This window comes from Galeopterus variegatus, unplaced genomic scaffold (assembly GCF_000696425.1).
Source record: "Galeopterus variegatus unplaced genomic scaffold, G_variegatus-3.0.2 Scaffold999, whole genome shotgun sequence".
NCBI lineage: Eukaryota > Metazoa > Chordata > Mammalia > Dermoptera > Cynocephalidae > Galeopterus > Galeopterus variegatus.
Window position 1 is genome coordinate 305,843 of NW_007727110.1, and position 13,753 is coordinate 319,595.

The 13,753-nt window shown below is 38.3% G+C and overlaps 1 protein-coding gene across 2 annotated transcripts in view; it reads right to left on the bottom strand.

Annotated features, from left to right (window-relative positions):
* Positions 1–1,114: 1,114 nt before the first annotated feature.
* NAE1 (NEDD8 activating enzyme E1 subunit 1) overlaps positions 1,115–13,753 on the bottom strand; it is a 27,507-nt gene continuing 14,868 nt past the window's right edge. For both annotated transcript variants that reach the window (XM_008574132.1, XM_008574133.1), the window contains 9 exons: positions 11,055–11,114; positions 10,828–10,961; positions 9,278–9,353; positions 8,945–8,984; positions 7,622–7,708; positions 7,058–7,150; positions 4,733–4,847; positions 4,600–4,649; positions 1,115–1,429 (listed from right to left, as the gene is read on the bottom strand). In XM_008574132.1, coding sequence (XP_008572354.1) covers positions 1,320–1,429; positions 4,600–4,649; positions 4,733–4,847; positions 7,058–7,150; positions 7,622–7,708; positions 8,945–8,984; positions 9,278–9,353; positions 10,828–10,961; positions 11,055–11,114 — 765 coding nt within the window. In that variant the 3' untranslated portion in view covers positions 1,115–1,319. The remainder of the gene's footprint in view (positions 1,430–4,599; positions 4,650–4,732; positions 4,848–7,057; positions 7,151–7,621; positions 7,709–8,944; positions 8,985–9,277; positions 9,354–10,827; positions 10,962–11,054; positions 11,115–13,753) is intronic.

Sequence of the window (13,753 nt, forward strand, 5' to 3'; positions counted from 1 at the left end):
GGGGGGGGGGGGGGGGGTAGGTCACAATTTAAAAGGGGAAAATGAAAGTCACAATTTGAAGGGGAAACTTCCTAATCTCACCGCCATCTGTTTTAGGGCTTTCTTTCCTCAGAAGGGCGTTCGCCCCAGGGAGTTAGGAGAACGCCCTTGACTAGCTCAAGCTCTGTGAAGGTGGCCGCGGGGCCCGCTTAGGCCACGCGAGCGCAGGGACAACCCCCACTTCCCTCAACACCCTCCCCCCCCAGCGTTGCAGCCTGTCCCTTGTGCTGGGTGATGGACACCCCTGTCACACACCTGCCACATTGGCAGGTGGCCTCAGGAGTTTGGCCAAGGCGCACTTCCCTCTGTCTAGACCACAGGCCCAGGGCTCCTGGGTCTCGAATGGGACCAAAGCCTAGCCTTGTGTTCATGGCCGCTTCCATAATAAAATCCACCGCATGGGAAGGTTGGGAGGTAGAAATGAGATACTGTCAGGGGGCAGTGCCTGCTGTGGGAAAAGTCAGCTGATACAGTGAAGAATAGGGTCCAAGAAAACCAAACCCCTGTGAAGTATCCCCTTGGCACATCTAACACTGGTTCTCACATAGGAGTCACTCGCCTCGGACCTGCCTGCCACCAATCTAGGGCTTTAAGGTGCTGAGAGTCATGTAACACATTCCTCAGCCAGAAATAAGTAAGACACTGGGCACCGCCCCCTCTTCTGGATTTCCATAGTTTGACTCTACGACCATCTTTTTTTGTGTGGTTGGGGGGGGAGGGTTGCCCTCTAATATGCTGGTGAATGCTGTTAGTCCAATGAAACTTTAAAATGAAATTTAAGATTTTCTGTAAGATGGATTAAATAACCCATAAAATTTCAAGAAGTAGGTGTAGGCAGCAAAACCTAAGTTATTTATTAACACCACATACAGAGGATGGGTTGTTTTCTGATAAAACTACATATCCTGAAATATGTCTTAAATTCTATTCATTTTAACAAATGATTGTCCTAAAATGTCCATAGCTAAAATCTACACATGGTTTAAATTCATTATTTAAGATGGTAAGAAAAAAAATATTTTAAGCGACTTCTAATGATAAGTAACTCCAAAATAACAAGCCAGTACTAATGAACTCAATTAAAAATGGATAGTTTTATTCTCTGGGAAAATGACTGTTTCCTCTCTCCTCCCCGCAAAGAACAAGACATTATTACAAATGAACAAATGTTTATTAGGGAAACAATTTAACCGCTGTCCTGTAGCAGAATTTTACAGACTAAAGTACAACCAGAAGACAATTACACTTTCGATCATTAACACACTACACAGGTGCTTATTCTACAACTGGAAAGTTGCTGAAGTTTGTGACATGCCACTATAAATGTAAGTATTATTAAAAATTACAAATTGTTTAGTGATTATTTTGATAATCTCTTGAGCAGCAGCTCCTGCAAGGAAAAAAAAGAAAAGCAAATCTTTGAAAAGAGTAAACTTCGAGAGTTATATAAAAATACTCAATTCATAAAGAAACCTTTCCCTTCCAAAAGCAAAGTTATTTCAAAATAGTTCAAAACAAAAATAGCTTACTGAGTTGTATCAAAATAAAAGGCTACAATTCTTTATAACTATGTTATTAAAGGAAATAAAAGTCTTGTTTTAGACATTCACACAATGGGATATTACGGCACAATTTAAAAGAAGGAAGTATTTTTAATTATGGTGGTTTAGAAAAACTGGCAAGATACAGTAAGTAAACAAAGTCTAAACAGTAGTATGATTGATCAAACTTTTTAAAAGTATACACGTAGGCATAAAAGATTCTCAAAGGACATCCTTCTGTTGCATTTCAATTTTACCTTGTGCCTGTCTTACTTTTATAACAAAGATAAATTTTTTACTTTTATAAAAAAAAATTTGTAATTTAGATACGAATCTATATTAAATACTGCCAGGCTACTATAACTACTCAAAACAAAATAAACAGAAGAAAAAACAAAAAACTACCAAGAAAAAAAGCTCTGTATCTTTTATAACCTGAAACTTCCTTTTTCCCAAATATTCACTGACTCAATAAAATCTGAGACTCTAGTATGCACCAGATATTGTTCTAGGCATTAGAGATACAGTAGGCAACAAAACACAAAAAGATCTGCTTGCTCTCATGGATTGCACTTTTTTAGCAGCAAGGGGGAGATAATTTACATATAAATAAAAAGTATAGTATGTCAAATGACCGTAAGTGCTAAGGAGAAAAAGCAAGGAAGGAGGATATGAGTACAAGAAGAGGGGCTCAGTTTTAAATAGGAGAGTCACAGATAGCATCACAGAGAAGATAACATTTAAACAAAACCTGAAAGAAGTGAGGGGATATAACAGCATTGTACAAAATGATTATAGAATGCACAGAAGTAATGGCCGGCCCGGTGGCGCACTGGATAGTGCGCCCGCTTGGGAAGCGCGGCAGCGCTCCCGTCCGAGGGTTCGGATCCCACGTACAGACCGGCTCCCGCTCACTGGCTGAGCGTGGGACGGGCGCAACACCGAGGGGTGCGATCCCGTTGCCGGTCAGTAAAAAAGTCAAAAAGGACAAAAAAAAAAAAAAAGAATGCACAGAAGTAATGGCCGGCCCGGTGGCGCACTGGATAGTGCGCCCGCTTGGGAAAGGCGGCAGCGCTCCCGTCCGAGGGTTCGGATCCCACGTACAGACCGGCTCCCGCTCACTGGCTGAGCGTGGGACGGGCGCAACACCGAGGGGTGCGATCCCGTTGCCGGTCAGTAAAAAAGTCAAAAAGGACAAAAAAAAAAAAAAAGAATGCACAGAAGTAATGGCCGGCCCGGTGGCGCACTGGATAGTGCGCCCGCTTGGGAAAGGCGGCAGCGCTCCCGTCCGAGGGTTCGGATCCCACGTACAGACCGGCTCCCGCTCACTGGCTGAGCGTGGGACGGGCGCAACACCGAGGGGTGCGATCCCGTTGCCGGTCAGTAAAAAAGTCAAAAAGGACAAAAAAAAAAAAAAAAACTTTCAATTTATACTTTTCTCTGCTATGGGCAAGTCATCCAGTCATCTTATGTCTCTGGCTGTATCTCTTAGAATCTGGACTGAATCTGAATAAATAATAATTTGCCCTTTTCTGTTACCTGGAAGGTTACTTTGCTATTTTGGCACAAGAGAACTGGTTTTAGTTTAAAATAAATTATCCTGAATCAAGCTTTAATTTGGGTTTGCTTAGAATATAGTTTTCTTAGCTCTGTATCATTCATTTACATTTTGGACACTTTGAATATTAATCAGACCTGGATCTACCTTCAAAACAATCAGCCAGAAAGAAAATGTAACAAGAAAATAGCTCAGTCTATAGAAGATACAGGCAGGATAGAAATATTTTTTTGGAGGGGTGTTATGGAGTGAATGTTTGTGTCCCGCCAAAATCCATATGTTGAAATCCTTACTCCCAATGTGATGGTATTAGAAGGCGAGGCCTTTGGGAGGTGACTAGGTCATGAGAATGGAGCCCTCACGAATGGGATTTAGTGCCCTTATAAAAGAGACCACAGAGAGTTCTCTTGCCATTTTTTCCACCATGTAAGGACACAGTGAGATGAGAGCTGTCTGTGAACTAGGAAGCAGGCTTTCATCAGACCCTGACCATGCTGGCACTCTGATCTCAGACTTCCAGCCTCCAGAACTATGAGAAATAAATTTCTGTTGTAAGCCATCCAGCCTACAGTTTTCTGTTGTAGCAGCTCAAACTAAGACAAGGGGGAAGTAAAGGGAGGGAAGGAAGTAAAAGGAGTTTTTATGAAAGAAATGGCATTTTTGAATTGGGCCTTGAAGAACAGGTAGGTTTTGGACATGCAGGAAATAGAGAATTTTAAGGCAAATGAGCCCAGAAGAGCAAAGATCTAGGAGTGACAAATGAAAGGGCATATCTGGGGGAAAAGCAAGTAACTTGATAACACCAAGGCCAGAAAGGTTGAGTGGAACCAGAACACAGTCTTTAATGTCAAGCTAAGGTCCCTGGACTTGTTTGACCATTGTAGAGAGCATGTGTGTGAACTGGTGGGGCAGAGGGTTAGCTAAATGAGAGACATGATCAAAGCTATGCTTTAAAGGATTGAGAGAGCTGGCCTGTTAGCTCAGTTGGTTAGAGTGTGGTGCTGATAACACAGAGGTCCAGGGTTCAATCCCTGTACCAGCCAGCTGTCAAACAAAACAAAACAAAAAAGGATTCAGAGTGACTCTCCAAGAGTTTAAGATGAATGACAGTGAGAAAGATGGATGGCAGGGAGACCGTATGGGGGGACTACTGAATAATCTAAATATAACATTCTACTTCACTAACCTCCCTAATTAATATAGGTAAGAAAACAAACTTCAAGGGCTGGCCCGTGGCTCACTTGGGAGAGTGTGGTACTGATAACACCAAGGCCATGGGTTTGGATCCCTATGTAGGGATGGCTGGTTGGCTCACTTGGGAGAGCGTGGTGCTGACAATACCAAGTCAAGGGTTAAGATCCCCTTACCAGTCATCTTTTAAAAAATGAACAAATAAACTTCATATTAAAATAGTAACTGTACTGTGTAACAACAGATGACAGTCTTATCTTTGGAACTCACCACCCAAAAACGCAGCAACAGTATGTGGCTCAGCAGCTCCATATCGGCAACTACATGAAAAGACGGAGACATGAACTTAGATTAGCCTACGACAGGTGGGGTATTACCTCTGATATGCCCTAAAAATACTCACAATTCGTGGACATAATCATCTTTCACCATTACAGATAATCCGTATTCCTGAAGGAAGCCAGTGAGACAAGACTTCAACTTTATTATATCTTCTTCAACTTGATAGGTGGCTACCCCTAAAAATACATATAAATTAATTTTCATTAAAATAAATATGTGATTCAAAAATTAATGGCTATATCCTTTATTTAATCCAGTTTCAGGTGTTCTAGTCAAAACAATAAGGTATAAAACTGAAGTAAAAACAAAATAGAAAGTATGAGACAAATATTTGCAAATATTGCAAACCCATAATCAAAGAGACAAACTAAAACCTATTAAAAATTTTAATTAGGTAAGTCTTTGTCCACTGCTCCATACCCAGTGTCTAGAAGACTATCTGACACATATGAGAGTACATCAAAAAGTTCCCTTGTAGTTAGCACTCTATAATTATTTGATAAAAGAACTGAATGAATGATAATGTCCTATATACCCTGTATAAAAATTATGGTCATTATTATCCATTTTAACAGACTAAATTACACAGAGTACATAAAGCTATAATAACAGGTAACATTTATTGAGCATTAACAGATGCTGGACACTAAGTACATTATATATATTAATTGATTTAATCTTCACAACAACCTTATAAAGTAGGTATTATTTTCCCCCTTTAGAAATGAGAAAACTGAGGCACAGATTAAGTTACTTAGCTCATAATAGCAAAACTAGAATAGGAGCCCAGACAATTCTTAATGATTAAACTGTAATGTCTCCAAACGTAAGCTATTATTATTACTATTAGAAGGAAAAATATAACATTAAGGTATTACTAAAAACATCCGTGTCTCTTACCCACTCTGGTTTAAAAACCTATTGTCACTACTCTTCCTCATAATAGTAATACCTATCCTTTACTGGGTACTTACAAGGTGCTAGGCAATGTTTTAAGTGATTTTCATATATCACATATTTAACCCTTAAAATCCAATAAAGTAAATACTATTACTGCCATTCCATAAATGACAGAACTGGACTTGAAGGGAAAGAGTCACTTAACCCAAGATCATAGAAACAGTAAGTGATAGAGCTTGGATTGAAACCCAGGTTTAACTCCAAATCCTGTGCTCTATGCAGTAGCTAGTCTCCCATGATGGTACCCCAGTAAACATACCCTTCATGCCCTCATGTAATCCCCTCCCACTCTTAATCTAAGCTGGCCTGTGAAACCAACAGAAAACAACGTAAGTGATACTGTGTGCCTTCCAAGACTAGGTCATAAAAATCCTTAAACCTTCCATTTGTATCTTTTAGAATGTTAACTCTGGGGAAGCCAGCTACCACATAAGTCTACCCTAGGACTGCCATGGTAAAAGGAAGCCCAAGTTAGCCATGTGGAGAGAGATGTATGACCAGCCCCCAGTTGTTTCTGCTACCCTGACTTAAGGTCCCAGACATATGAGTGAAAATGCCTTCTTGGATATCTAACTCAAATCAATCAAGCCTTCAGAATGACTCCAACCTCAGGTGTTGTGCAACTACAGGACACCCCCTCTTCCCAAAGAGAATTCCCTAACTGAGCCCAGTCAATCCACAAAATCAAGAGAGATAATAATGTATTGTTTTAAACCACTAAGTTTTGGGGTGGTTTGTTTATGTAATAGACAACCAAAATACATTCTAATTAAATAATAAAAATAAAGCAATATACATTTGGTGTTTATTCTTTTTTTTTTCTTCTGGTGGGCTTGCTCATTAAGACTATAAATTCTGGGGGCAAACTACATCAGCTGGGGCAACAGGTTTTATGATACACAGTTAAAATTATCATCAAAAATAAAAATACTCTAAGAAATAACTGTAATCTTTGAGATTATGTCAATTCTCCAACTACTACATGTGCAGATAACAAAAAATAGATACAGAACAAGGAAATCCCTACATCTTCAAAGTTCTCAGTTTAGAAGTCACTGGTATACTTCTTGTGGCTTTCCTATTCCACTAAATTAAACTCAGTGTGAGTCCTACAGAAACTGACAGAAAACTAGGGAAACTATGAAAACTAGGGAAACTATGAAAACTAAGAAACTGACAGAAAAAATTTTCTTTTATATGCATTCAAACAACATTCCCCTATAACAGTTTAGAATCAAACACTATTTGCAAATAGTTACACTTAAAAAACAAATGGTAGTTCCTCACTGGGATAAACTAGGTATGTTTACAATGTGAAATTCAAGCACTACTATTGTAAACACCCTGAGAACACTTTAAGACTCAATTCAATTTAAGTGTTTATTCAAGGTTTTATTATATTTGGTAATTCAATTGCTATTCTTACCTGGATATCTACCATGTTGCTTATGAAATCTGTCAACAGCCCGTAACATTAAGTACAATACTATCTCATTATCTGGATTGTCCATGCTGGAAACTAAAAGCAAAAAAAAAAATTCAGTACAATGTGGGTAATTCACAACATACAACAAAGGGCTGAATTTACTATATACTCAAGGTTCAGGATACAGGACAATTCTACCACAAAATTTAAATGTTTGTGACAATAAAATAGAAAATGGTAAAAATAACAAAATAAGAGGAGATACATTAAGATGTAAACCAGTAATCTTATGGACTATTATCTGGAGTTACACAATCTCTACTAAAGTAGTAACAAGCTAACTTTAGCTTTTATTCATATCATTCAACAGACTCAGTGACCTAAATATGATTTTATGTATATATAAATTTTTATATAACATATATATAAAAATTATAATTACTTAGATTTATAGAATAAAATTAGAGCATAAACATTTACATTATCTTTCATATTATACAAAAAATTCTTATATCTTTACAACTAATGAAAATTAATGTAGCATCAGAAGGTTATTATACTTACTAATTTCATCCTTGTTAATGGTATCCAAACCATATTCTTCAGCTAAGGATCGACATCTTACTACTCGAAGAAATGCAGAATTGCTGCCTGTACACAGTAAAAACATTATGGAAATAATGGTTGTGACAGGTGAATATTCCAAATCACAGGTAACTTTAAGAAAAGAAAATTTTGTACATACCCTTCACAGACATAAATGTGAAGAAATGTCTTCTATTTGGCACTATAACCAGTTCAGCACTAAGAAGGTGTTGGCACCTCTCAGAGCCTCAGTTTTCATTTGTAAAGTGGGGTAACAGTGTTTACCTTTGAGAGTGGTTCTATGGATCAAATGTGACAACTATATACAGTGCATACCTAGCACAATACCTGACATGGCTCAATAATTAGCATTTTTCATCATTATTATGGATAAATAGTCCTACAGGAGACTGTTATATATTGTGCTCTTGATATATGTAAGGCTTTTTTAAAAAAAAATTTTGTATCATGGAAATTTTCAAACATACACTGAAGTAGACAAAACAGAATAATAAATCCTCAAATACCCAACATGCACTTTTAATCTGATATCATATAATTTAATAGAACAAACACTAATGCAGAAACAAGGTGTAAGATCAGTAGTGGAACAAAACATTAAAACTGGGCCTAAACAGGGATTGTGGAAAAGTAAGAAATAGAAAGCTTGGATAGACCTATTTTAAAGATGCAATGCAAAATATAAATTTCTGCAGGAACTAGAAGGAATAGCTACAGGGAAAAATCTTCAAATGGCATGTAAAACAGATTTTTTTATTATTCTGAAACTGACTCTTAAATAAAAGAAAATGCTTTAAGCTTAGTAAGGACTTATCAAGAAGACCCCAGGAGCCTAGCCACTCTGAAACTAGACAGCAAAAAATTCCATTACAGTAATAAATGGAAACAGTCATTAAAACACAGATCAAAATGAGTATTTAAACTGATACCCATCAATGTACATGTGACTCAAGACTTCACACCCAAAGTCTCCAGACAAAAAAGTTTCCCAAATTATTTACAATTAATAAGCTAAAAATAATTCTGTACTAATGACAATTTTCAATTAATTGATCTTCATGCCTTTTTAGCACTGCCATAGATAGATATGCCCCTCCTCTGACCCAGTCTTAAAGTACTGTCTCCATTTATTACATTATGACAGAAAAAAAACCCTAATAACTATATATATCTATACCGCTGAGACCATGGAAAATTTTAAATTTCAACCATTTAAAATTCCTATTCCCAATGGCACATTTTTATCAAGCAAAATAAGAAAATCAATTCAAGGGGACTTACAGAGTAATTTTAATTCTTTCTCTGAAATGGACTCTGGTGCCTGTAAAGAGAGAAATGCAGGTTTTGCGCCAGTACAAAAGAGATTAACAGAGGACACAGCACAAATCCAATTACTGTGAGATGGGAAGGCTTTCTCCAAGAGCAGGGAGAGCACTTTAAAAACACCTTGTTTCCTTATAACATACTTTCTCATTAGGCAGGCAAGTGAGAACTTCCTCTAAAGAAGTACAGTCAGCACCACACCCTCTATCTCTAAACCATTTCTGGCTGGAAGTTGTGTTCAGGCCTTTACGGAGATGTACCCTCAAATGCACAGTGGGTCCAGAAGCATACCTGACCGATGGACTGCAGCAATTTTGCTACATGATTCCCCACAGCAGAAGCATCTTTCTTTGCTTTTTCACGATAACTGGAAAAGAACAACAAGAAAGAAAAGCTACTATTAATGAATTTTTAAATTAGCAAAATTTACGGGCCAGCCCGGTGGCGCACTGGAGAGTGCGCTGCTTGGGAGTGCGGTGGCGCTCCCGCCGAGGGTTCGGATCCCATGCGGAGACCGGTTCCCGCTCACTGGCTGAGCGCAGTGCGGGCGCAACACCGAGGGTTGCGATCCCGTTACCGGTCAGTAAAAAAGACAAAAAGGAAAAATAAAATAAAATTAGCAAAATTTAAATTATCACCATGAAGCATACAAAAGGTCCTTTCCTTTTCATGAAAAAAATACTGGTCTGGCAATATATAAAATGTGGAAGTGCTAAGGAAATGGTACCAGCAGCACCCATCAGTGGCTGAGGATCTTTCCAGTAATGGTAGTAAGACCCTTGCAGTCCACTAAAACCCAGGCTACCTCTATAATTAACAGCACCCAACTTAAAAATGCCCTCTCTGACAGAGGACCTGAGAAAATATGTTAATGAAGAACATGACTTGTCTCCTTGAAATCACGTCCAAGGAAAGTTAAATACTTCAAAACTGTCCATCTACAAATTCATGTATAACTTTTCTTTAGGTCTATTTATATTTCACCCTCTAAAAATGATCAGTATTTAAGATGACTACCTCCCATGTGAGGTCATACTTCTATCCTCAATTGATCTTTCCCTACTTTTAAGGAGTTGAACTCTTAGGCAAGAAGAACAAACCAAGCTTTGTTAGTCAGTGACTGAGATAACGAGTGCATTCTATCTAGAGAACAAGACATCATTTCTGTATATTATCTGGCCCTTGAGGAAACCAAGTCAGTACCCCTGCATTCATCAGCACTATTACAAGGGTAATATCCACTGAGACCCATCCCTACCACAGTCTACCTGGGTTCAGGCTAGTGATACCTGGATAGCAGGTCTCTAACTATAGTCATGGATTCTTTACATTACAAAACATTAATGATAAAAAATTCACTGAAACTAAAGACTTCATGGTTTTAAGTTACAGATAAAAGTAGAGGGCCACAGCTAAGAGTATAGGCTCTGGAGTTTGGTTTCATGGAATTCAAATCCTGGGGGACAATAACAGTATCTCTCTTAAAAAGTTGTTGTGAACCTTATGTATGCATTAAATTAATACACAAAATAGTTCATAGCACAGAGTAAAAGCGATTAAATGTTAGGTTTTACCATGAAATATAAAAGAAAAAACTCTGCCCCCTGGGGCTAGATGGGAACTCTCTGTACTTTCCACTCAATTTTGTTCTGAACCTAAAACTTCTCTAAAAAATAAAATTCAGAAAAAAAAAAAAAATCTGCCTGAGTTCTTTAGCCTACTTTTAAAGCAATGAGGTTATAAGAGATTTTCATTTGATTTCTGATAGGCTGATAAAAATGTTTATCTCTAATATAAACAGATTAATTTGTCTGTTACATAGTTTGAAAACAGTGACTTACACATTTTGCAATTTTATATATTTTCCTGAATCTGCAATCATATCAGGAATTGTGCCTCGAACAGGTAAATTTCCTTGACCCTCCTTGGCCACAAACTCCTTTAAGGCACGAGCTAAAATCCAAAATGATGGTGTCTAAAAGAATAAGAAAAAATTAGCATCAAGTGGCATTTTATTTTGACCCAAAGGTTTAGAGGCGGCACTATTTCTACTTTTTGTTGTTGTTACCTGTTTGGTGATATTTATGCAGCGATCGTCATTAAATATATCTTCAACACTGCTTGGGATCTAACAAAGGAACATGAAACATTTATTTATACTAAGAATTAGCCCACCTTATTTTCAATGCTATTTCTTCAAGTAAGTTCTTTGAACTCTCAAACTGCAGTCAAATACAAACTTCTGATTTGTGCTGAGTTTTATTCAGAATCAGTACCAGATGAAGATTTGATGGGAAAAGAGAAAATGGAAGAAAGTCCTCTCCTGCCTATTGCTGTTAGCATTCAAGACTGACAGGGCTGGCCCGTGGCTCACTTGGGAGAGTGTGGTGCTGATAACAACCAAGGCCACGGGTTTGGATCCCTGTATAGGGATGGCCAGTTAGCTCACTTGGGAGAGCGTGGTGCTGACAACACCAAGTCAAGGGTTTGTCCGGAGCCATTAGAGCACGGCTGCCTGCCTGTCTGGAGCCAAAAGAGCCCACCCAGCTAGTGCCTCGAGGCCTCAGAGCCTCGTTTGCTGTTATCTTCCGTCCCTCCCCATCCTGTGCACTATGGGTGTAGGTAACTTTGCAACTTGCCATAGATAATGGGAATTTTCCATTTATCGGAACAACCCGCCCTGCGGTTTTCTCAGTAAACCATCTGCATACTTCCTTATCTGCTGATTCCCTCCTGCTGTCTATATAAGCTGTGACCTTCTGGCTAATAAATGAGACGATCAGAATACTGTCTTGTCTCAATTTCTCGCGTCTCTTGTTCCATCCCATTCCCACTCCCCCCTCCAGGGTCTGCGTTGAATATCCCGCGGGTTGGGACAAGGGTTAAGATCCCTGTACCGGTCATCTTTTTTTTTTTTAAAAAAAAGACTGACCTATTCCCTCATAAATGGAGTAAAAAGAGCCCAAGCAAATCATTTTATATAGTTACATCTGAAGACATAACAAAGATTATAGACATTAATATCATGGCAGATTTGTAGTTCTACATAGTTTTCTATCTTGTCAAAAATTTGAAACCCTTAAACCTGAATTAGTGACTGTTGAAAGAGACAACCACTCTGACAAAAACTTAGGCTGGCTGGTTGGCTCAGCTGGTTAGAGCTCAGCCTTATAACACCAAGGTCAAGGGGTTTGGATTTTCATCCCAGCCAGCCACCAAAAAAAAAAAAAAAAAAAAACAGAAACTAAATAGTTAAATTAAGTAATTTTATTGCTAGCAAGATCACCATTCAATTTGTATAGATAAAAACTATACAGGGCCGGCCCGGTGGCGCACCGGAGAGTGCACCGCTTGGGAGCGCGGCGGCGCTCCCGCTGAGGGTTCGGATCCCATGTGGAGACCGGTTCCCGCTCACTGGCTGAGCGCGGTGTGGGCGCAACACCAAGGGTTGCAATCCCATTGCCGGTCAGTAAAAAAGACAAAAAGGAAAAAAAAAAAACTATACAAATTATAGGCTTTGATTCTACTATCATGTGGAAAAAATAAATTTCTTAGTGGCAACCCCCTAACTGGTCTCTCTGCTTCTACTCCCAGTCTCCCTACACTGTATTTTCCTCACAAGCCAGATCTTTTAGAAATATAAAGCAGATCACTCCAGTCCCCTGATCAAAGCACTTCAATGGCCTACAAGGCCATGTTATGATATGGCCCTTTCTGCCTCTCCAAACTCACATCCCTCCCACCACTTTCCCCCTTTTTCACTTCACTCCAATCACACTGGCTTTCTTACTAATCTTTGAACAAATGTCAAGTTTCATCCCACTTCAGGGTCTGTGCATATGTGCTTCCTTCACCTGAAAAGCTCTTCCACCAGACCTCTGCATGTCACTTCACTCAGGCTTCTGCTTAAATACACCTGTTAGAGAATCTCCCTGACCCTTATCTAAAATTGCTTCCTGATCCCAGATCCCCTCCTCCCCATTATGACTACCCCTTTGTTCCACTCTATTTCTGTTCATAGTATCTGGTGCATTTTTATGTTTACTTAGTTTACTAGTCCCTAACCACTAGAACCTTTTTATTTTTAAATTGAGGTAAATTTTATATTCAGTGAAAAGTACAGATCTTAAATGTACAATCTGATGCATTTTGATAAATATACATATGTATTTTTAACCACCACCTCAATTAAGACAGAAAATTTTCATCACCACAGAAAACTGATTCACATATCACACATACTTTTAATCACTCAGCAACACTGCCTCATTATCTCCAAAAAGTTTGTAATGACAGAACATTCAAGTGCTTTCCTAACTTGAAAGGCAGCATTTTCACCGTTGTAAATTACAAGAAAATTCTAACTGAAGCTACCAGGTGCGTTGTTCCAAAGCTCTCCAACACCCTGACTGGTCAGACTTCAACAACAAAACCACAACAAAACAAAAGGCATCTGAGTTATACTCCAAATAATTTTTAAAGAGTACAATGTCATTAAGAACATCTTCCATTATATCCAACTAATTAGTCAGAAGCAAATAAGGGTAACAAAATTTAACTTTACAGGCAACATATTTTGGACCAGCAAAATATCACCTTCCTTATATAATTCCTACCCCCAAACTATTACTATTCACAAATTACGTACTTTAAATAATTAATTTATAAAGCTATTGTATCATGCTGCAGCACTGACATCCATTTTATGAAATACAGTGCAGAATTTTTTTTTTTTTTTTTTTTTTTTTTTTTTTTTTTTTTTTTTTT